The 24,743-nt window shown below is 45.4% G+C and overlaps 1 protein-coding gene across 1 annotated transcript; it reads right to left on the bottom strand.

Moving 5' to 3' along the window:
- Window positions 1–14,689: 14,689 nt before the first annotated feature.
- On the bottom strand, window positions 14,690–24,461 carry LOC123144928 (RNA polymerase II C-terminal domain phosphatase-like 1). Its single transcript, XM_044564200.1, has 17 exons — window positions 23,767–24,461; window positions 22,285–22,761; window positions 21,705–21,915; window positions 21,358–21,515; window positions 21,212–21,282; window positions 20,941–21,046; window positions 20,779–20,865; window positions 19,689–20,255; window positions 19,436–19,502; window positions 18,684–18,784; window positions 18,551–18,604; window positions 18,183–18,279; window positions 17,544–17,749; window positions 17,384–17,467; window positions 16,728–16,793; window positions 16,146–16,219; window positions 14,690–15,583 (listed from the first exon to the last, which is right to left on the bottom strand). Exons 1-17 carry the CDS (start codon window positions 24,040–24,042, stop codon window positions 15,478–15,480), a joined length of 2,808 nt encoding a protein of 935 aa, XP_044420135.1. The 5' UTR covers window positions 24,043–24,461; the 3' UTR covers window positions 14,690–15,477.
- Between the last annotated feature and the right edge of the window lie 282 nt (window positions 24,462–24,743).

The following is a 24,743-nucleotide window of genomic DNA, read 5'->3' as shown; positions in this document are numbered from 1 at the left end:
AAAACATGATCACACCTTAGTACTCTTTGGGTGTTAATCACATAGCGATGTGAACTAGATTATTGACTCTAGTAAACCCTTTGGGTGTTGGTCACATGACGATGTGAACTATGGGTGTTAATCACATGGTGATGTGAACTATTGATGTTAAATCACATGGCGATGTGATCTAGATTATTGACTCTAGTGCAAGTGGGAGACTGAAGGAAATATGCCCTAGAGGCAATAATAAAGTTATTATTTATTTCCTTATTTCATGATAAATGTTTATTATTCATGCTAGAATTGTATTAACCGGAAACATAATACATGTGTGAATACATAGACAAACAGAGTGTCACTAGTATGCCTCTACTTGACTAGCTCGTTGATCAAAGATGGTTATGTTTCCTAGCCATAGACATGAGTTGTCATTTGATTAACGGGATCACATCATTAGGAGAATGATGTGATTGACTTGACCCATTCCGTTAGCTTAGCACTTGATCGTTTAGTATTCTGCTATTGCTTTCTTCATGACTTATACATGTTCCTATGACTATGAGATTATGCAACTCCCGTTTACCGGAGGAACACTTTGTGTGCTACCAAACGTCACAACGTAACTGGGTGATTATAAAGGTGCTCTACAGGTGTCTCCGAAGGTACTTGTTGGGTTGGCGTATTTCGAGATTAGGATTTGTCACTCCGATTGTCGGAGAGGTATCTCTGGGCCCACTCAGTAATGCACATCACTATAAGCCTTGCAAGCATTGTAACTAATGAGTTAGTTGCGGGATGATGTATTACGGAACGAGTAAAGAGACTTGCCGGTAACGAGATTGAACTAGGTATTGAGATACCGACGATCGAATCTCGGGCAAGTAACATACCGATGACAAAGGGAACAACGTATGTTGTTATGCGGTTTGATCGATAAAGATCTTCGTAGAATATGTGGGATCCAATATGAGCATCCAGGTCCCGCTATTGGTTATTGACCGGAGACGTATCTCGGTCATGTCTACATTGTTCTCGAACCCGTAGGGTCCGCACGCTTAAAGTTCGATGGCAGTTATATTATGAGTTTATGTGTTTTGATGTACCGAAGGTAGTTCGGAGTCCCGGACGAGATCAGGGACATAACGAGGAGTCTTGAAATGTTCGAGACGTAAAGATCGATATATTGGATGACTATATTCGGACATCGGAAAGGTTCCGAGTGATTCGGGTATTTTTCGGAGTACCGGAGAGTTACGGGAATTCGCCGGGGAGTATATGGGCCTTATTGGGCTTCAGGGGAAAGAGAGAGGAGAGGCTGGGCGCCCCCCCCCCAAGGCCTAGTCCGAGTTGGACTAGGGGGAGGGGTTGCGCCCCCTCCTTCCTTCTCTTCTCTCTCCCCTTTCATTGACTCCTACTCCTACTACTTGGAAAGGGGGAATCCTACTCCCGGTGGGAGTAGGACTCCTCCTAGGGCGCGCCATAGAGAGGACCGGCCCTCCCCCCTCCTCCACTCCTTTATATACGGGGAGGGGGGCACCCCTTGGAGACACAACAATTGATCATTGATCTTTTAGCCGTGTGCGGTGCCCCCCTCCACCATAGTCCACCTCGATAATATCGTAGCGGTGCTTAGGCGAAGCCCTGCGTCGGTAGAACATCATCATCGTCACCACGCCGTCGTGCTGACGAAACTCTCCCTCAACACTCGGCTGGATCGGAGAGGGACGTCATCGGGCTGAACGTGTGTTGAACTCGGAGGTGCCGTGCGTTCGGTACTTGATCGGTCGGATCGTGAAGACGTACGACTACATCAACCGCGTTGTGCTAACGCTTCCGCTTTCGGTCTATGAGGGTACGTGGACAACACTCTCCCCTCTCGTTGTTATGCATCACCATGATCTTGCGTGTGCGTAGGAATTTTTTTGAAATTACTACGTTCCCCAACGCTGGGACCTCCTAACTGCTCCTGGTTGTCAGCGGTCTCCACGTAGTAGCATCCGTCGGTGGTGGCATCTGGCTCCAAGGATCCACCATCTAGTTGCATCAACCGGAAAGAAGAAGGAAGGGGGAAAAGGGGTAGCAAAGCAACCGTGAGTACTCATCCAAAGTACTCGCAAGCATCAGATCTATGCTAAGTATGCATTGGTATCAAATGGAAGGGTTGTGTTAATGGACTGAACTGCAGAATGCCAGAATAGAGGGGAAGGCCTAGTCTATCGAAGACTAGCATCTTCAAGCAGCTCCAAGCATCTTGCAGCATGTGGAAGAGTAAAGAATAGCAGTTTATATTTAACAAACATGTTGTAGCATTAACGCCCAGAGATCCCTCCTCGACCCCCTACGAGAAAGCAATCTCGGAGCCACATATCCATCACATATCTCAAGTATCCATTTCTAGTTATATAAGATCCGGATACAAGTCTGAACTTCCATTACCGTGGACACGGTATTCGAATATATATCTTCCCTGCAGGGGTGCACCACGTTACCCAACACGCTCGATCACTCTGGCCGGACACACCTTTCTGGGGTCAATGCCCGGCCTCGGAAGATCAACACGTCACAGCCCGACCTACGCTCAGCAGAGAGGTCCCCGCCGGTCTACATCCTAAGCACTCCGGGGTCTGGGCCCATCGCCCGTTGCACTCCGGGTCGTTGTGTACAGGGTGGATACCAGCACCACCCATGTAGTGGATGGCACGATCCGACCGTGCCACAATGCTGAACTGGACATCTGACAAAGCTTCGGCTGATACCACGACGTCGAGGCCCATATCTATTCTCGCGTGGTGGTTAGTGCGTAAAGGCCAAAGGCCAACTCAGAACAAATACCCAAACCTGTTAGTGCATTGGGGGCTCGCGGAGACGAGCAGAGACTCACGATAATGTGACCCCGTCGCCCCGTCTCATGGACTTACGGCAAGGGCCCAGACTGCCCGGCCGTGCCACGTAGAAAACTCACGGGTGCTCCACGGGCCCGCCTGACTTTCACATCAACTCGCGGGTACCCCTCAGGGCTGACCCGACTTCAACAATGGTCTCAAGTAAAGTCAAGGTAACCGTGTGTCCAAAACATCAAGGAAGAAAACCCGAGGAATCACCCTAGTGGATTCCACTCAATGTAATCATCAAGGTGAACATAAGAGGGACCATCCTCGAGGTTCACACTTGAGGTGTTGCACGACGGAGCCGTATCGGAAATGGTGAAAGAGGAAATCACCCTCGATGACCACGACCGAATAGCTACACTACAGAATTATCATCAGGAGTGCGTTATGAGGGATCACCCTCGGCACTCGATAGTAGCTCTGCAGAGTCGAGCAACAAAAGGGGCGTGATGTGATGTGAGGTGTCGGGCTCTGGTCGTCGATCACGTTGATCGAGTCATCGATGATGAAGCAGGGGCAACAAGGACAAGGTGGGGGTCACTGATGGATCACTAACCAACCTATACTAAGCAGTTTAGGATAAGCAGGTAGGTAACAATAGCAGGTACAAAAGCAGGCTATGCATCAGAATAGGAGCAATCAATTATAGTAGCAAAATCTATTGCAAGCATGAGAGAATGGAATGGGCGATATCGGGATGATCAAAGGGGGGGCTTGCCTGGAAGCTCCGCTGAAAGAGAAGAAGGGGTCGTCGTCGACGTAGTCGATCACAGGGGCATCAGCAGCTGTCTCAGGGTCTACCGGAGAGAAGAGGGGGAAGAAACAGTAAATACATAGCAAGCAAGTGCATAACAGGACAACGGGCAGAGCTAGACGTGTTCTAACGCGGTGCTACACGTTACCGGTGAAGGGGATAACATCCGAGAATGCTTTCCCGAAGTTTGGCATTTTTGGACAGACGAAACGGAGAGGGAAAGTTCCATTGTCGATATGATAGGGGCACGTGACAGATGAACGGAGAGCGTATTTGAATTCATCTCGTCGTTCTGAGCAACTTTCATGTATAAAACTTTTTCATCCGAGTTACGGATTATTTTCTATGATTTTTCAAAGATTTAAACAATATCCTGAATTTATTATTAATTCGAAATAAATAGCTAAAATGCTATGTGCACCCAGATCTGTGTACACACAGGTGTACCAGAGGGTGACATGCGGGTCCAGGGGGTCCCAGTTGACCAGTCAACGTTTGACTGGTCAACAGGGGGTGCAGCCCCCTTGTCATTGACTGTTCTAACTAACTACTGATTTAACTAACTAATATAGTTCATTAGGTTAATTAAGATTAATTAATTAAGTTAATTAAGCGTTTAACTAATTAATTAATTATTTTTAATATATATATATATATTCCAACATTTTTTTAAGTAAACAGGGCGTGGGGCCCGTTGTCATAGGCCTAGTGGCTTAGCGGGCATGCGTGCCCGAGGCCACCAGGGGGCGGGAGCACTCGGGCGCCCACTAAGGCTCGCGCCGGCGGCCACGGCGCGGTCGGACGGAGCCGCGAGGGCTGGGGCGGTGACCAGCGAGGGGGGCCGCGGGCGACGGCGGTGGAGCGTGGCGGGGCAGGGGCGGGAGCCGAGCAGTGGCGGGGTTACGCGGGCGGCGCGAGCGCGGGCGCCGGGCGCGGCGTCGCAGCAACAGCACCGGCGAGGCGACGTGAGAGGAGGGGGCGGCCAGGGCATTCTCGGCGCAGTGAGCGACGGCGCTCTACGGCTAAGAAGGCGGGAAAGGGGAGGAGGACGAGGTCCTCACCCACGTTGCCGGGAAGAGGACGTTGAGGCTTGGGGTGGCCCGGCGAGGGAGAGGATGAGGAGGTCCGGCGAGGCTCGACGGAGCCGATGAGGGAGAGATGAGGAGGCGAGGCAACGCGGAGCGGCTCCGGCGAGGAGGGCTCCGAGCGGCGGTGGCGTCGGGGCCGAGCCCGAGTTCCAGATCGGGAATGGGGCGGCGCAGACGGGTGTTGGGGGGTTGGCTCGAGGGCGAGGTGAGGTAGCGACGGCGAGGTGGCGGGGCGCCGGCTCAGGGCTGGCCGCGGTGGTCGGGGCGAGCGGCGGGGGTCGAAGGCGCCCGATCCAGATCGGGATTGGGAGGAGACGAGGGAGAGAGGGAAACATGCAGGGGGTGGGGGATCGAGTGGGGCTAGGGTTTAGGTCGGGAGGGTTAGTAGGCAGGTGGAGTTGGGCCGGTCGGCTGGGCTGATTGGCCCAGTTGGGCCAGGGGCCTTGTTGTATTTTTTTTGCTGCTTGTTCTCACCTTTTGTTTTATATACTTTGCCGTTTGATTAAATTTTGAAAATGAAACCGAACGTGATTGGATCATTGCAAGGTTAAACAACAGGAAACGCGATGATGTGGCATCGCTAGCATGGGATTACTGTACCATAATTATCCGGGTGTTACAGGACATGACATCTTTGAAGAAGCCAACCACAGAACATGAGTCGGTGCTGAAGTTTAAGTCGGCTGATGACACCAAGCTTATCGATTTTGTTCCAGGCGACTCATCTAAGCAGTTCAGTATTAGTGCTAATCTGGATCCCAAATAGGAAAGCGCGCTCATCGAGTTCATCCGTGAGAACTGGGACATCTTTGCATGGAAACCTTCTGGCATGCCGGGTGTACCGAGAGAACTCGCTGAGCACACTCTCAATATTGATCCAAAGTTTAAGCCGGTCAGGCAGTTTCTTCGGCGGTTCAATGAGGAGAGGCATAAGGCTATTGGTGAGGAAGTGGCTCAGCTTTTGGCGGCCGGATTCATTATCGAAGTTTTCCATCCAGAGTGGTTGGCTAACCCGGTGCTCGTGCTTAAAAAGAACGGCACCTGGCGTATGTGTGTGGATTACACGGACTTAAACAAGGCTTGTCCGGCTGATCCTTTCGCGCTCCCTCGTATTGATCAAATCATTGATGCTACGGCGGGTTGTGAGCGTTTGAGCTTTTTGGATGCTTATTCTGGTTATCATCAGATCAAGATGGCAGTTAAGGACCAGGAGAAGACGGCTTTTATTACTCCGTTTGGAGCCTTCTGCTATGTGTCTATGCCTTTTGGGCTTAAGAGTGCCCGGGCGACTTATCAGCGATGTGTGCAGAACTGTCTTCACAGTCAGATTGGGCGCAATGTTCATGCTTATGTGGACGACATTGTGGTGAAGTCCAGAGAGAAGGAGACCTTGATAGATGATCTGAAGGAAACCTTTGATAACCTCCGGGTCTACAAGATGATGCTTAACCCGGCCAAGTGTGTTTTTGGAGTGCCAGCGGGCAAGCTTTTGGGTTTTCTGGTTTCTAACAGAGGCATCGAGGCTAACCCGGAGAAGATCAAGGCAATCACTTCTTTGGCTAAGCCGGCATGTATCAATGATGTTCAACGTTTGGCGGGTCGTAGTGCTGCTTTAAGCCGGTTCATAAGCTGTTTAGGTGAGAAGGCCATACCGCTGTATCAGATGATGAAGAAGACATACGACTTTGTCTAGAGTGATGCTGCTAACGCTACCTTTGAAGATTTGAAGAGACAGCTCGTTGAGCCACCAGTCCTTGCTGCTCCCATTGATAAGGAGCCATTATTGTTATATGTGGCTGCTAACACGCGTGCTATTAGTGTGGCCATTGTCGTAGAGCGCAAGGAGGCTGGCAAGGAGTATCCGGTTCAATGGCCGGTTTACTACGTCAGTGAGGTGCTAATTGAGTCCAAGCAAAGATATCCACACTGGCAGAAGCTCGTTTATGGGGTGTTCATGGCAAGCCAGAAGCTTAAGCAATATTTTCAGGGTCGTCCCATCACTGTGGTTAGTTCTGCTCCTTTAGGAGATATCGTTCAAAATAGAGAAGCCACAGGACGAGTCACCAAGTGGGCCATTGAACTTGGGCCTCATGGTTTAAAGTATGTGCCACGCACTGCTATCAAGTCTCAAGCACGGGTGGACTTCATCAACGATTGGACAAAGCTGCAGATGCCTGAAGAGAAGCCGGACAACACATATTGGACTATTCATTTTGATGGGTCCAGGCAATTGGAGGGCTCGGAGGCTGGAGTTGTTTTAGCTTCCCCTCGAGGTGACAAATTTTGTTATGTGCTACGATTGTTGTTTCCCTGTACTAACAATGCAGCTGAGTATGAGGCCTTGCTCCATGGTCTTTGGATGGCTAAGGAGATGAGCTTAAGCCGGGTAAGGTGCTTTGGCGACTCAGATTTGGTGGCTCAACAAGTATCAGGCAAGTGGGATTCCAAGGATCCTCTCATGGTGGCTTATCACCGTGAATTTGATGCCATTGCTGGACACTTCAAGGGTTACCAAGTGGAGCACATTGATCGCAGAAAGAATGAAGCGGCTGATGCCTTAAGCCGGCTGGAGTCTCAGCGTAAGCCGGTGCCACCTAACACTTTCTTAGATATTCTGCATAACCCTTTTGTCAAGTTGCCTACAGAGGAAGACTTGGTTGTTCCAGACCCGGAAGCACAATTGGTGGCGGCTCTTCACGTCATCCCAGATTGGACAGTGCCATATTTGGCTTATATGACCCAGGGCGAGTTGCCTGAGGATGAAACCTTGGCTAGACAGATAACCCGGTGGTCTAAGTCAATGACAATTGCCAATGGTGAGTTGCATCATCGCAGTGTCACTGGGGCGTTTCAACGTTGTGTCTCTCCTGAGGAAGGTCAAGAAATTCTTCATGAGATCCATGAAGGAGATTGTGGCCATCATGCCGGCTCAAAGTCTCTTGTGGCCAAAGCTTTCCGTCATGGATTTTATTGGCTGACGGCTCACGCTGATGCGGAAGATCTAGTCAGTAAATGTGATGGTTGCCAGAAATTCTCACGACGGGCTCACGTGCCGGCTCAAGAATTAAGGATGATTCCAATTACCTGGCCGTTTGCAGTCTGGGGGATCGACATGGTTGGGCCTTTCAAAAGGTCCAAAGATAAAAAGACACACCTTCTGGTGGCGGTTGACAAATTTACAAAGTGGGTTGAGGCAGAGCCGGTTAGTAAGTGTGATGCAGCCACGGCGGTTCAGTTCATGGAAAAGGTGATCTTTCATTTTGGCTTTCCACACAGCATTATAACTGACAATGGTACTAATCCGTTCAAGGGCGCCATGGAGGAGTTCTGTCAACGTGAGCATATCCGGCTTGTTGTTTCATCAGTAGCTCACCCCCAATCCAATGGTCAAGCTGAAAGAGCCAATCAGGAAATCTTGAAAGGCATCAAGCCCCGGCTTATGGTTCCTTTACAACGGACGCCAGGTTGTTGGGTGGAGGAGTTACCCTCTATGAAATGGAGCATCAATACTACCCCTAACAGGTCTACGGGTTATACGCCTTTCTTCATGGTTTACGGAGCAGAGGCGGTTCTACCTAGTGACATCCATCATGACTCGCCCCGCGTGGCGGCTTACGTTGAAGCTGATAACGAACAAGCCCGTCAGGATGCACTTGACCTGTTAGATGAAAAGCGTGACTTGGCAGCAGCCCGCTCAGTGATTTACCAACAGGACCTGCGCCGTTATCACAGCCGCCAAGTTAAGTCCAGAACCTTTCAAGAAGGTGACTTGGTGCTCCGGCTCATCCAGGATCAAACTGATGCACACAAGTTATCCCCACCTTGGGAAGGGCCTTTTGTGGTCAGCAAGAACTTGAACAACGGGTCATACTACCTTATCGATGTTCGAGAGCACAAAGACTCACGTAAGTCGGAGGAAGAGACCCGCCGGCCGTGGAATATCGCTCATCTTCGGCCTTACTATACTTGAGCCACCGGCTCTCATGATGTACATATTTTGACGATGTATATATTATGATAAGTAATAAAGCAGGACCTCTGTCCTTTTCATCCTCAATGATCATATGTCTTCATCATCGTAATTTCAAATGACCAATTGGGGGCTGATCGTGTTCGAATCCAGCTTAACCCCTTGGTCCGGCTCATGATCGTATTCGAATCTAGCCGTTAAACCTCATGATCACTAGGGGGCTTCCTGTTCAAACATGGGTTGTATTCGAACCAAAGAAAACATAGTTGTCGGTACCCTCTTGATCGGCACAATGCCAAACTCACTAGGGGGCTTCTTGATCGTATTCGAATCATAGCTTAACCCCTTTTGGGTCCGACTTTGATCGTATTCGAATTAGAGTCGTTAAAAAAACTCTCAAGGTCATTTGGGGGCTTCCTGTTCAAACATAGGTCGTATTCGAACCAAAGAGAACATAGCTATCGGTACCCTCTTGACCGGTGCAACGCCAAAGCCACTAGCGGCTACATGATCGTATTCGAATCCAAGCTTAACCCCTTTGTTCCGGTTTACTGATCGTATTCGAATCAGAAGCCTCAAATTTTTCTTTCTATTTGGTTTAAATTTTTTGAAAAACAATCTTTGTTTTTGTCTTGAGGCTTTTTGTCCAGATCTAAGTATAAGTATGGTTTACATTTAACCCGGCTTGGTTTTGGACGATCATTCGCCAGGGTATGACAATCGTCATACATGTGGAAGTATTGGCTTCTAAAGGATTGGGTTATCACCCTTACTGCTCATGTCACATGAACCGGCAGTGCAAATTCAAGATCACAGGTATGATATTATAGTTGTGTTTCAAAGCTATAATTCATAACAGGCTTATCTGTGTCTCTTCTTTCAACATTAAAGGTTATATGTAAGATGTTATGACCCGCCCTGCGGTAAGCCGCCAAGGGTTCTTGTGATCTATTTCTGTGTGCAAGACAGTTCAAAGACTTTCTTATGCATAAAGAAAACAGATGATAAGTTTAAAAAGGGGAGAATATAAGGCGGCAGCTTAACAGTGTTGAGCACCAAAATGTGCACGATGGCACGACAAAGCAAAGTTATTTCTACCCTATTACATGACTCGCCGAGTCCAAATGATTAAATTGTTTTCAAGCAAGGTACAAATTTGAGCCGCCCGGCGGGTCAATTCTCTTGTTGGCCTGAAGCTTCCGGATCAACCCTTTCCGCTCCTCCGTCCTGTTCCCTGTCCTGGAAGGTTGATGATGACCAGTTAATGCCATTCAAAGCTTCAAATTCAGCTTCATCATCAATTAGTCCGGCTGGGTCAACTTCAGGGGCGAAGGTATGCTTACGGATTGGAGGGATCAGGCTGGTCACTTTATAATGCGGCGTTGGAATCCTCCGATTCTCCGTGTCATAACCCGGCTGGTACTTGGTGAGATCCGCCTCATCAGCAATCAGGGTGGCCACAGGGTGTATTTCCTTCACACAAGTGGCGAAGTCCTCCTGTTCAAATGATGTGCCATCCTCCTTAAAGCTTGGATATCCAATGGCGATGTCGGCCGGGTCTAACTCCGGTAGCCACGCCTTGGCCCGGCTTAAAGCAGCCATGGCTCCGGCTCTTGCAGATGACCGCCTTAATTCATTGAACCGCTGGGGTAGCACAGAAAGCCTCTTTAGAACATCCACCAGGAGTGTGGACACTTCGTTTGACAGAGCAACTGTGGCCAAGGCACGCTGAGATCCAGTGTAAAGTTGTTCCACGAGCGTGTAAACCACCTTTAGCTTCACCAGCATGTCCTGGTTAAGGTTGGAGCTCTTGGGGCCTGCATAGTAATATCAGGTGAGTCAAATGACAATTCATATGATCACTAGCAAGATTCAATATTTGACGCTTGCAGGGCGACTTACCAATGATTGCTAAGACCATCTGAGATACATGGCGTTTTAAGCTGGACAATTTAGTAGTCACCTCTTCAAGAGCCGTTTCTGCTGTTTCAGCTCGTTGGGTTAAGGCAATTTTTTCTTCAGCCCAGGCCTTCTTCACAACCCCAAACTCGGATGTCAATTTCTCTTGTTCAGCCACACTAAATTCAAATTTGGAATTGGCCTTTTGAGTTTCAGTCTCCTGAGCCTCCAGGCGGTTCTTCAATTCAGACAGTTCTGATTGAAGTTGAGTAGTGGTGGTCTGTACAAATACCGGGTCAAAAATCATGAATATTAGCATACAATATTAAGTCCCAAGCCTTTTGCAAGCATAACACTAGGCACTTGGGGGCTAATGTCTAACGAAGGTTTTATTTAAGTGGCGGTTCATGAGAGTAAGTCCCAAGCACTTTGCAAGCAAGAGTACTTGGCACTTGGGGGCTAATGCATATCGCTGTTAGATCTACACAAGGACTATATTCTGCACCAGCATGTGAAGGACCGGCTCATTCATGTTGATTAAACCGGCCCTTGGGGACTACGGAGTAAGCCGGGTTTTTTAGGTTTGACCAAAGGATATTACTAATGCTTATACGTCTGTTCTAAGTCTACAGCATATTCATCATAAGCAATAGACTTGGGGACTGGCATAGTAAGGATAATTCAGTGAAGGGAAAGAGTTTATACCTCAAATTTTTGGTGCATTTGCTTCACCATATCAACTTCGAGGTCACGGCTGTTGTGCACTTGGCTAAGATATCCAGAAAAAACTTCCCCAATGCTCATGTGAGTATAATCAGCAATGTCAAATCTAACCTTACGGCGTTCCAGGTGCTCTTCCTTGGCAGAACACTTGGCTAGCACAGTAGGTCTCCCCGGCTCAGTGTAGCCGGTCCTGGTAATTTCAACATCAGCATCTCGTGGGTCGTCTGTCTTGGCCGGGCTAGAAGCTTCAAGGGTTACAGAGCCGTCGGCGGCTTGATCAGCAGGCGGGTTAGCGGTTGGCATTGGCATGTCATGAGCCGGTTCAAGCGGCGGCTCAGGAACAGAGGCTTCTGGTGCGGCCGTCTGGAGTTCTGGCTCGTTGATGGAGGGCTCTTCGGCCGTCTTATTCTTCTTCACCTTCTTGCTGGGCTTTGCTTTTCCGCTGCATAAAGATCAAAATATCAATACAAATATAAAGAATTGAAATGAATACAGGATAAGTAAATTATCATTACCCTGAAGCAGTCTTAAAAGCCGACATGTTGGACTAGAGTGAGTCGCCGGAGGAAGGTGAAGTTTCCTGATAATTCGAGTCAGAAGAGTTGAGTGGTTGACGAGTGAGACCCGCCAAAGGATAAAAAGGAGTTAAATCGGATGTGACCTCGTTCCGGCGTTTCCTTGGTGTATTTGGTAAGCCGGAGGAGAGTTCTGCGTCCTTGCTGGTCCGGGTCTGCCTCCGGTTCTCATGAGTCTGTCGCTTCAAAAGAAATTGAGGATCTTGATAAGCTAAAGGATGTGAAAATCTTACTTTCCGGGTTACTCTTCAGATTTTCTGTCTCGGCAAAGGCTCGGAGTCGGAGGAAATAACAGTTACCTCTTCATCCACTCCGTGACTCGTTCTCGTGTCCTCCTGATGATAATCAGTGTCAATAAGGTGGTTAAAAAAGGAGCCTAGAGAGTCAAGAGCTACCTCCGACTCAGAGGTATCTTCTAGTCGAAGCAAATATGAGTCGCTGGTCTTGTTTCCTTTCTTCTTGGTGGCGGTTTTCCTGGCGGCTCTCTTGGCCTTCCTGGCTCTCTTTGCAGCTTCATGATTGTACTTTGTCTTTCAAAATTTGTCATTAGCCTGTGAAAATCTACAAAAGTCTGAGTAAAGACAAAACATCAAGGATGAAGGTAAAAATGCTCAATTTGGCGGCTTACCGCTGGAGCCGGGTTAGCTTTGCAGAAAGGGCTTAAGCCCACCTTGCCACAGTCTGCTAGGCTTTCATTCAAGAGCGACTTTGTCATATCATCGATGATGTCATCAGGTAAATTATCAGGGCTGTGCCGCAGAGGATCATTCTTCTCGCCCGTATAAGTACACATCAAACTAGAGCGGTGGCTCAATGGAATGATCCGCCAGGCAAGCCAAACCCGGACTAAGTCGATACCACTTAAACCATTCCCCAAAAGAGCCTTGATTTTAGCCATGGTGGGGGCGAGTTTCTGGCGATCAGCAGCGGACAACTTGTCTGGAAGAGGATGATTAGACTCGAGGCGCAGGGCGCGAAAGCCGGGCAGAGGGTTCTCATCAGCCGGAGAAGTGTCTTGGCAATAGAACCATGTCTGGTTCCAGTCTTTGGGGTGACTTGGTGGATTCGCATAAGGAAAAATGGCGTCCCTCCGTCGTTGGGTTGAAACCCCGCCAAGCTCCAAGCTAGGCCCGTTGGCACATTCATGCTGGCGGTTCAAATAAAATAACTCTCTGAAGAGTAGCAAGCTGGGTTCTTCTCCAAGATACACCTCACAGAACACTTGAAAATTGCAAATATTAGACACGAAGTTGGGTCCGATGTCTTGAGGACGGAGATCAAAAAAGTGTAGGACGTCTCTGAAGAATTTTGAGCCGGGTGGTGAAAAGCCCCGGTTCATGTGGTCAGTAACGATGACGACTTCCCCCTCTTTGGGCTGAGGCTTTTCCTCGGTTGGATCAGGCGCACGGTATGACATGACTTCCTTCTTTGGCAGATAGCCGGTTTTCACAAAATTGTCAAGAGTGCTATCAGTGACGATGGATGGGACCCAGTTGCATGAAGTGCTAGTTTTGGGCGGCATTATGAAGAAGGAAGCCTAACAAAGAGTGAAATTGCCGGTTCAAATTTAAGCCGGAGGAAAAACATTACAGTACATATTCAAGATGGCAGCTTATAAAGGGGCCTAATGGTATATGGCTAAATTATGTTAAGTTATTTAAGCCGCCATGCGTGCTATGAGCAGTCAAGTTATCTAAACCGCCATGAGTGGTTAAGGTTATCAATTGAGCATTGCAATTTAAGTCGGGCAATTGAGCCGCCATGGCTAGGTGGATCTAACAAATGCAGTTTTTGCCTAAGTGTTACACAAACAAGTTTCACAGGTTGCAGCTATTATTTTGGATCAACGGCTGTTCAGGAAAAGAAAAATAAATCTAGACCTAAAAACCAGTACAGATGAGTTCATGAGCTTTCGCAAGATTTTTTCTTCCAGGAAAGGGGATCTACTGATATCAAAAGTGGAAATAAAACAACTACCGCATTGGTTGAACACCGTTTTCAGATCAAAGAAGCTCGCGGTACAGCCTGGAAGATGAACTACGAAGAACACAGAGAAACTCGCAAACCTTAATGCGGATCTGAGGTATGGGAAGGCAGAAACTTACAGCTGCAGATCTACTGCGGAGGGTCGCCGCCGTTCTCTAGATCGACTCAGGTTGATGCAGCGGCCGAGGTTGAGGAAGACGAGGTGCTCTGCGGCGGCAGCGGAGCTCGAGCGGCAGAAGGGTTGCGAGAGGAAGAAGGCGCTGAAAAGGGGAAGAATGAGGAAGGATCGGTCATGCCTATTTATAAGGAAAGACTCTTAAATGGGCGCGAAAAACGAGGAGGCCGAAATTATGGTTATCCAGCTACCAGGACGCCTCAATTTTCAGGATGGTCATTAAGATAAGGATCCGTTAAGATACATTGGATAAAGTGTGAAATAATGGCAGATGACGTCATGGCGGGTTGTCACAAATCCAGAAGATGACGTCATGGTGGGTTACAAATTCTCGCATAATGAAAAGGAGAAGATTTTCTATAAGTGTTGAAGATTGACATGAACCAGTTCAAATCAATATAGGGACTAATGTTGGGGATATAACTATTAAGTATGACCCGCCCAGGAGGGGCCGGGTTATACCTATGGCGATTCATGAAGCCCAAGAAAGCTTTGAAAGAGACTTGTATTATAAGGCAGAGATAGTTAGAGACCGAACCGAACACTGTTTATGAATCGGCCGGGACTCTGTGAGCCGCTGGGCGTCGACCTCTGTATATAAAGGGACGACCCGGCGACGATTCAGAGCAAGTAACATCAGATCAAAAGCTAGTTCAAGCAGATTCGCTCCCTAGTAATCAAAACATAAGCAATACCACCTCAAACTGGATTAGGCCTTTACCTTCATCATAAGGGGCCAAACCAGTATAAACACTCGTGTCCTTTGTCCCGTTTTAACTCCTTTAAGCTTCCTACTAGTTACAATGACTCCACGATTAAGTTCTTTCACTAGGACATCTGTCGTGACAATTCCACGACAGAGATGCTCTAAGATGACTAAACAGACGAATAATTAGCTACATGGCTAACCTACTGATAATTGAACAGCTACTGGCGTCGTGCCACAACCTAAAATCTATCTAATACTACAGCCGCTGATAAAACAAAAATAGCTCTACAACTTGTCAACTTCATCCCCCATCTACAACCTCGTACAACATTCACCCGAACCTCGTCAGCATGACAAATAAAGCCAACTGTGCTCATCGATCCTCCGGGTTCCATGGCAAATCCAGACTCAAAGTGTGGCGGCTCGGAATCCCAACAACAGTGTGGCGTACCCATTGGAGTAGGACCACACTAATTCCAAATTCTCTGCGCTTCGAAAACCATCTTGTCTCCAGTAGCCAGGAAAGCCTTGGCAGTCCACCAGATGGAAGAATTCGCTTTGCAAGTTGATAGGTCTCCAACTAAAACCCCAGTGTCCAGACACATCCATTTTGTCACTCTGCTCAACCAAAATGGCCTTTGATCCTGGAATATGTACCATGGCAATACACATCCTTTCTCGAAAACACCGCTCAAGGAACATGGCCTTCGATTTCTCCGAAACTCTGCTCAAGGAACATGGCCTTCAATCCTGGAATATCTACCATAAGGAGGCCTTTGCACTGCCCGGGGGAAATCTGGCTTGAAGCGCTTATTATAATTGGGCACCAAAGACCTGTGGAAATAGTACGCACACATCCAAGCATACGAAAATTAAAAAAAATGCATAGACGAGACTTAACAATGAAAGAAAACACGATGGACACTTAAATCAGGAAAGCTGCAAAAACTACTTATATAACAATCATCATCATACCAGAATAATGATTGGGCATGCCATGCTAGCTTTATATATCTGAGTAAGCTAAGCAGCAATAATAATTCCTCAACATTCTCTACACCTTAGCACACTACTGCCGCTATGATCCAACTGATGAAGATATATCATGGAGAATCATCTGTGTCTTTGAAAGGACTTAACTGAGTATGCATAGACTACCACTTTGTTACATGCTTATTGTATGCATAGTAGTACTTTAATGGCAACAAAATCTAATAAAATGCGGATTCCATAGATACAATTCTAATTAGCCGAGTTGAAGTCTCCAAAGTACAGTTAAAATCCAGCAAGTCCACCTAGCATCATGAAGTTCATTTAACTACGTACATCAAACGCAAAGGTACTTATAATAACCAAACAGTAGTTATATGGCATGCAAAAGCCAACAAACAATCACCTCGGAGAACTAGACCGTTTCTGAGCAAGTTGACCAAGCATGGATCTCAAAGTTCCAAGAGCCTCATCAGCAGCCTACAAGATGTCAAAGTATGTGTAAACTTAATTCAGATATACAGCGTGTGCTGGTATAACCAGACCGAACCATAAAAGGTTCTTAATTGCTTAAGAAATGCATTTACGCTGAAATACCGCAAAGTGAACCTGGGTCTACTGGATCCCATCTTTTAAAGAAATGATAAGCACATTTTAAAGTTTAAAGAAATTCTGAAGTTTTTACACAAGCACATAGCTATCATAGAAATATAAATCCACTGCCCTAAAGTTTGCCAGCAAAAGCAAATATAAAGAGCAGTAAACCCCACCTCTAAGAAACTTAAGCACAATTTGTTTGGAACATGCAAGTGCGAGACAGAAGTATAGTTACATATCCAAACTTTTTCAGCGTACTAATATTCAATGTGAACTTAAAACCCTAAGTATAGTTACATATCCAAACTTTTTCGGCGTACTAATATTCAATCTGAACTTAAATCCCAGAAAAAAGGGAAAGTTAATTTCTTCAGTATGTAAGGTATATAACCTGAAGCTTAGCTTCCTCCCATGTTATTCCAACTCCTTTGCCAAGAGTTTGCCCACCAACTTCTACCTGAAAATCCGAAGGCCAAGCAGTTTAAGTATGCTGCACAAGTTAATGTTGTTTGTTCAAGCACAACTATAAATAAACAAACTAAGCAAGCTGTAAAGTAAGCATTGATGCCATCACCAAAATGACACCCACTTACATATATCCAAGTATCACCGTACAGGCGTACACAACCATGTGCAGTTAGTGCAAAATCTAGTACTAAATTCCAACCATGATTATGACAGGAACATTTTCATAGAAGATCAGTTCTATAATGGCAATCAACAAAAGAGATAAGGCTGCCTGACAAGCCTATCAGAGAGGAGCATTTCTATATAAGATCAGCCCTAAATATGGTAATCAGCAAGAGACAAGAAACTGCTTGAGATCCTACTGGTTCACAACAAAAGAATTATATGCCGCGAGACCCACGCCAATAGTGCTACATGATACATCAGGATGTACCAGATACTAAAAAAGGACAGGACACCACATTTTCACCATGAAATATGACTTGACGGCAATATGTTTACTTTATAAACGAATGTGTATGCTGTCAACACTGCGGATATCAGGACAAACCACTCGAAGAAATGAATCTGCTAACTGACCTGAGCGTAAGTCTCCTTGCCACCTGAACCATCTAGAGGACTTGGCCGAGCTTGGAAAACTAAGTTATATCCCTCAACTGTGCACTGCAGTGTGTTTTCACACATCTTTATTACCAGTTTAATGAGCAGAGAGTCAAACAACCAATAAGCGGGTACTTACAAGTTGCTTCAGAGCAGCAATAGAGCCTCCTGTTATTCTGGAATTGTTCTCCCCTGTTTTCGTGAATCGGGATTCCTCTGAAGTGCTTGCGACTGGCAATATATCGTTTCTGGTATTTTCAGAGTATCCAAAAAAGTTTGGATTGCTACCGAAACCATCTTCGTTCACATCAGTCATCTTATTTGGATCAGACAACAGGTATTTATCTGCAAGTGAATTTGACACAGCAAATCAATAAAAAAATGTTGTCAACGTACGAATGCGCTAGACGATGAGCACAGTAACACTAGATGTATATATATTTCTGCCTCTGCCTTAAAAGAGTAAAAGAAACAAAGCTCTACTGAGAGGTTGTCATGCAAGAAACTAAAATGCCAATTATTCACATGCACATATCAGGACAGGGCTATCCACATCATGTGCCAACTCTTGTAACTTGTTGACCAGTCCCGAGATATTCGATGGTGCTAAAAAGAGAAAAATCAAATCCACACAGTCGAACATATATATGCCCCAAGTAAACATAAGAACAATTCAAATTTAAAATGAATCTCTTGGTTACCATAACATACTATCTTATACTATTCGTGAAAACGAAACTGGACAGGTTAATGCAAATATGCAACAACACAAACTTACTGGCCAAATTTCTTAAAGATATTTCTGCAGCTTGACGCTGTGCTTCTTTCCTTGAGCTACCAATGCCTTCACCCACTTTTTCTCCCACTATCCAAACCTGAATAAATAAAGCAAGCTCAAGCACAGTAAAGGAGACAATAAGTAAAATTCTTCAGCAGAAGTTTTCCTTCAGACAGCCGATGAGAACTACACACAGCAATAAACTTTGGTGCTTGGTGACGGTCGTTAGTTTCTCTCCAGAAATTATGTTATATTACAGGTGTATGCAATCCTATGAGCTTTACAAATTCAGATAGATGCAAGAGGGAAATTTGCTTTGTTTACTTAATTCAAATGTGAAAAATATATGAAGAAAGTTCCAAACTTACCTCAATAGAGAACTGTAGTTCTGCGGTATCACATAATGTTGACCTGTACTCCACCTAAATAAGGAAAATAGAAATCAGAATTGACTACTAGAATAGGTATTCAGAACCATTAATATGGATAACTCAAAATTACCTTACATCCAGACTTCAGTGCGATCTCCTCTAGTATGCCAACAGAGGTACCTACATTTCGTGCATAGCTTTGTCCAGACTCAATCAAGTTGTTTCTCTGACCTGATGAAACATGGCAAGTTCAGTTAAGAACAGACCATCCCAAAAGAATAATCCAATTTATTTCTAACATAACATCAGTAAAGCACACAAAAAACTCAATGCCAAACATGACAAGTGGAGCAGTAAGTGTTACACAATGTTGTCGCGCAAGCATTGAAGTCTATTTTGCTTCTCCAAATGTGGGTAAAATGAAAGCAAGTAAAGTCATATGCAAAATTATAATGCGAACTCAGGGCCTTTTTGAAATCATATGCAGATTTTGAACACGAATTAGGGGCCTTGATTGACATTTAAAATGCACAAGTACGTGGTACTGGTGGACCTGCACCCCAACCCAGCATCTGTTCTCACTTCTCAGACCAAAGGCAATGATAAGCCTGATAAAGCCTAACAAAAGATAATGTTCTATACTGAAAATAATTCCAAATGGTATATAATTCGTAAAGCAACAAAAAAAATGTAGAAAGATTCTTAAGGCCGTGACTTAGTTTTTCGGGCCATGACATGCAGGACTGGCCTTTCAAGGCTATGCTTTTTTCATGCCCTGGCCAGCTGGCCTTGAACAATACTACATCCCTGATGCTAAATCCAACTCTCTTCATCACCCCCCGAAATGAACATCAAATTTCCAAAATGAGTGCACATACATACCAGGAAAGGATCTGTATCTTGGAGGTGCATGGTTCTGAAGCATGCGGTGGTCCTCTGTATGTGTTACCTGAACCAAGCAAATGTATGTCACCACATGGTGTAGATGTCTTATTAGCAAACACATACCTCCAATCCATATTAATTATCACTGAAACGGATGTATCTAGACGTATTTCAGTGTTAGATATATCCGTTTGAGCGACAACTAATATGGGTCGGAGGGAGTATTAAACATTCCATTTGAATCACCTACCTGAGAGGGAAACCTCTGGCTCTGATAACTAAATCTACCAGAGGACACTGGATTATTATCGCCACCATGGAAGTAAGATGGCTGTGGTGGTTGCTTTTTATCATAATGCATGGTATCAGATTCTGAAGGGAACCCTGCTGAACCCATGTTCAAATTATTTGAGTTCATGCCAATGCCATCCTCGATAGGGAACCAATTCCCATGAGATTGCACCGGAGGAACTGAAACTTGTGCAGGAGGTACTGCTGGAAGAGGTGGTGTAGGATCTCTTGTGTCTTGGCCATGTTGTAATATGAGAAGCCTTCTCCTTGTGTCAGGATCTAACTCAGACTCTGGAACCTCGCCCTCTTCTCTACCTGGAGAAGCTTGCAGTGGATCTAAGACAACTGGTTGAACGACTGGTTGGCTGAGTGCAGGTGGCGGAACTTGATTGTTACTCAAAGGCATCATGCCAAGAGGTGGTGCAAATGGCGCTACTGAAGATGGAACAAAACTTTGACTAGGGGCTACTGGCATCACCATGTTAGCCATTGTTGGATTCAAAACACTGCCACTGCCAGATGCTTCCTGAAAATAGGAGAGATGAATACGCAAGAAAAAACAAGGCAAACATGAAAACAAATCCACCCACAAAGTAGCATGTGAAGATATATGCAGAATGCAGTTAGTTGTAGTTTCCGTTTTCTGTACAAAATGGCTTCATTAAACATCAGCAGTTCAAGCTAAAACTATAGTATTATACTATTATAATGTAATGCATACAAAGACACGGTTGGCTGTGAGAGAGGGGAGAAACCCTAGTTTGGGAGACAACGGGGACAGCAGCAGCTGGAAGCTGGCTAAGAATGAAAATTAGGATGGGACTGTCACACAGGCTCCGGTGCGTGATAATTTTTTGGCACATCATCATGGAAACTTGATTGACACAACTTAATTTGCTGGGTGATTCCATGATGGAAACATCACAAATCCACACCAGCATAACCCCCCTAAAAGCACCTTAGGTGTTATTTACCCTGATTTTATAGGTTCAGGGGAGTTGAAGTAGACGGTTTTGTGGTCCAGGTGGGTTAGATGTAAGAAAGCAAACCTTCATTCTCCTCTCAACCTCAGCATCAGCCATGCCATCAAAAGCCAGCGAATCTCTGTTCCCATTCACCACTGCAACATTCTCATCCTAAACAAGATAAATAGAACTGTTAATGCTGAGAAAATAGCATGTACTGTAAGCATCAGCTTTTATCAGACCCACCTCTGAAATCAAATAATTGCCCACATCTGGGGCTGATGAGATATCCTGTATTTCATCCTCATAAAGAACACTCGTAATCCTTGGCAAGAGGCCTTCATCAAAGTCCCTGTAAATTGAACCATGAGGTATGTTAAGAAGCCAGAAGACCTCAGATGTTGTATATTAAGCACACACAAAAAACAAACATGGCAGCCCAGAGTGGCCTTAGTTTGATAGTTGAGAAGGACATAACTGTTAAACTGAATCATGTTAACAAATATGGCAATCTTACTTGAAGAAGCCGCCCCTGACATTGCACGCGACATTTCTGGCAACACATAGAACTGGGATGGAACAGTTTGCCTATAGGAAAGTCATCCATTAGTAAGCAAAAGGTAATGTAATTATGTATCATTGAACATCTAATACGACCATTACCTCGGCTTGAGGTGCATAGTATGGGGTGAAAGCAGGAACCACATGAACTCTAGATTGGTCTTTCTCATCCCAAACTTTCAGACGATCATCAATTACTAATGCCATTCCAGGATGGCAAGATCCATCATGGAAAACATTTAGCAAGGACTTTTTTAAGCCTAGAAACAATAAATAAGATGTTAACTTCAAAGGATGGAAAGAAAATCACATAACAAATAATGTGTGCAAAGGAGAATGAAAGCTTCAAAGCTGCACTTGACACCCTCTGATTACAGGAACGTCTGATAGATCATACGGTGTATTAAGCTCTTTAAGTACTTGGTCCAGAAATGAAACAATTCGCTTACCAGATTTTACACACACCATTCTGTCACTAAGTTGAACAGAGTTAATCAATCTTGAGTCTGGATCAAGCAATCTCCACATTTCTAAAGCATAGTCTCTCTCCGCCATTGTACACACATAGACCTCAAAACGCTTGCGGCCTCTTGCAATCAAGTAGCTTCGGAGATCCTCCCATGCTGGCCTTAACCGAACAAGAACACTTGTATCCCTTATCTACAAAAATAAAACCGAATTCCTCCTGTCAGTTCTGGACTTTTTTTGCAACCATATAAGGCACGTAGATCATAGTGTAGAAACTGATTGCTTTGCCAATATATAACACATGCAAATTCATGCTAGAAACTTTCACACTATGAAGAGAGAACACAGAAGCAGGTCCACGACATTCCAGGCAGTACAAATGTAAGACCCTTAAGAGGCCTGGTGTGCAACAGAAAGTCAAATGAACACTATACCATAAAGTAGAATTACAATGCATCTATAAAGGCCATACCGTAAACTAGAATTATGATGCATCTACATGCTGACTAAGAACCGCTGTTAACAAAGATGCAAAGCAAATTTAAGCAATGGATCACATACCAAAGGATTTATTCTGGTCAAGATAATGTTTTTCTCTTGTAATCTTATAACTGGGCGTGTCAATGATTGATGGTTATCAGACAATGGTGGAACAATCTCAGGTTGCACTTTATACATTTTTCCATCATCATAGACCTGATCACCTTCTATATACTGCTTTAGGATAGATCTATCATCTTGGTACCTCTTGATCTCTGCTAACATACCATTCATGCGTTGTGGATCAGTCTCATTACTCAACTTTCTTTGAAGTGAATCAATTCTGTCCTCAAAAGAGCGTGTGGTATTGGCAACAATCAATGTCTCATCAAGGTCAAACACAATACCGAGGCAGCGGAGATTTAACATGGTCAAGCAAGAATTATACAGACCAAATGGTACTTTATAGCCCCAGAAACATGCATGGTTTGTTAAGTTTCTCCCTGATGTCATTGCCACTAAATGCAATTCTTCCTCTCCTAACGGAACAACTGCAGTCTGCAAGCACAAACAAATAAAAGGAGCAATATCAATAATAGAAGTATATACATATAAATGTTTTTTTCTGGGTAAAAACAGAAAATAAAGGTAAATGGAATGTGAAAAAAGAAGATGGGTGTTTTAACAGAACAAACTAAGTATTTAAGTTCCTAGGCAAACAGGAGTGCAAGAATTTGATTCCGAGTTATGAAATAAGAGTATGACTTAAATTACACTGTCTCTTAAGGCAGTAAGTTGAGGATGGAAATATTCATATCCAAGCAACAACACCTCTCAACTTTAAAGCTAACATTAGTGGATTACTAAATACAAAATTAAATTCATTGCCAAACTGAAACATCAAATTTTCTAGTCTAGTTTTTTGCAGTGAGAATCCAGCAGAACCTTGTTAGACTGGATGTCTATGTAAGTTCACACGTCCTTGAAATTCTTTCCAAAAACAATGAATGAAAGTTCAAATTCAATTAGAGTGATCAACTGATGTGACGTCCAAGTAATTAAAGTTCATGAGTATCAGACAAATTAACAGTGTTTCACAAGCCATCAGACTTTATGTTCCAACTGATCATCAGTAATCAAACTGGCAAGTTGAGATTCTATTTATGTAAGATAGGAACGAATTAAAAGCAAGTCCAAGTCCACAAAACACCATCTATAAAGTGATTCCTTCGAGTCAGCATCAGCAATGGAAAAAATATCAGGGCATTTTGTCGGCTGACTTATTCACGAGTCCACATACATACATACCCATGCAGTAAATGTCAAGGTTTTGTCCTGGTGAACTTGTCCATGTAAGATTAAAAAAGATTTTCCAAAATGTCCATGTGATAATATTAAAAGCTTTTTAGAAAAATCTAATGTAACATTAGGGAGTTTCCTTGAAACTTTCCGTGTAAAATTAGAGAGTTTTCCTTGAAACTTCCCATGTAAGATTACAGAGATTCCTCAATCTGGTCTCGTTGATCTTTGTTTGTTTTTTTATGCCGGGGATGATTTAGATACCTTATTGTCCCTGAGGCAAGCAGCGTGCATGGCGACGAGTGGCGGTGGTGGCTCGTCGGCGGCCTTGGGCGGCCTGGACTCCATGTCGAGGCAGCGAGCCCCAACCGCCACGGTGTGCATGACGGCGAGCGGCAGGCAGCGCTCGCTGGGCGGGGAAAGGCGGTCCACGCGGATCTCTCGCGCCCACGCCGCCGCGCCCAGGTTCGTGTCGCCCTTGGGCCACACCTCCACCTCCCCGATGGAGGTGTTCCCGTAATAAACCATGGACTTGATCATTCTCTCCAACGAAACCAACAAAACAACAAACAGATCTCGATTCCTCTAGGTCAAAAAGTTTCGTTCGACGCGTCCAAAATCAAAGGGCCTGGTTCTCACACAGGTAGATCTGCAGATTGCAGATCTGTTCTTATGAAGCGTCCGAAACGAAAAAGTAAAATCGAGAGGGGGGGAATAGATGCGTGCGTGCGCGTGTGGTCTTAGTAACGATGGTGCTTCAGATCGTGCCCGAACTATTCACCGTTTCTAGCCCAGATTTGGGGGTGGGTTTTTGGTCAGATCTGGGGGAGTTCGTGCGCTGCCGCGTCAATGGCGGCCGCGTGAGAAGGGGGGTGGGGAGGGAGGCGGGGAGAAGCTTGAAACCCTAGGCGTCTGATCGGGGCGAGGGAGAGGAGAGGGATTTATTTGGTAGGTTGCGGCAAGGCCGTGGTGGTGGTGAGCAGAGGAGCGGACGAGAGGGTGCGCGCGCGGATATGTTGGCACTATCGCCACGTAATTAGCAGGGATTTTCTTTTCCTTCTTGATTTCTGGACGGGAGCACGAGGCTGTCACGTCTCGTGCGTCGGACAGTGGCTGCTGAGCTTTTATTATGGTGGGTGAGTGGGTGGGTGGTTCAGTGGTTGCCAACATTTTCTCTTCCAGGGCCGTGCACGACTCCTTTTGCATATATATAGACTTAAAAAATAGAAGTAGCGGTCGTA

This window comes from Triticum aestivum, chromosome 6D (assembly GCF_018294505.1).
Source record: "Triticum aestivum cultivar Chinese Spring chromosome 6D, IWGSC CS RefSeq v2.1, whole genome shotgun sequence".
NCBI classification, from domain to species: domain Eukaryota; kingdom Viridiplantae; phylum Streptophyta; class Magnoliopsida; order Poales; family Poaceae; genus Triticum; species Triticum aestivum.
The sequence above is the reverse complement of the archived record's forward strand: the minus strand, read 5'-3'. Positions and strand labels throughout refer to the sequence as shown.

Coding starts and splice junctions, on each gene's coding strand:
- LOC123144928 (XM_044564200.1), bottom strand. CDS start 24,042: ATGATCAAGTCCATGGTTTATTACGGGAACACCTCCATCGGGGAGGTG. Junction 22,762..23,766: donor CTTGCCTCAGGGACAATAAG/GTATCTAAATCA, acceptor TTGTGCTTGCAG/ACTGCAGTTGTTCCGTTAGG. Junction 16,220..16,727: donor GGGAGGAAGCTAAGCTTCAG/GTTATATACCTT, acceptor GACATCTTGTAG/GCTGCTGATGAGGCTCTTGG.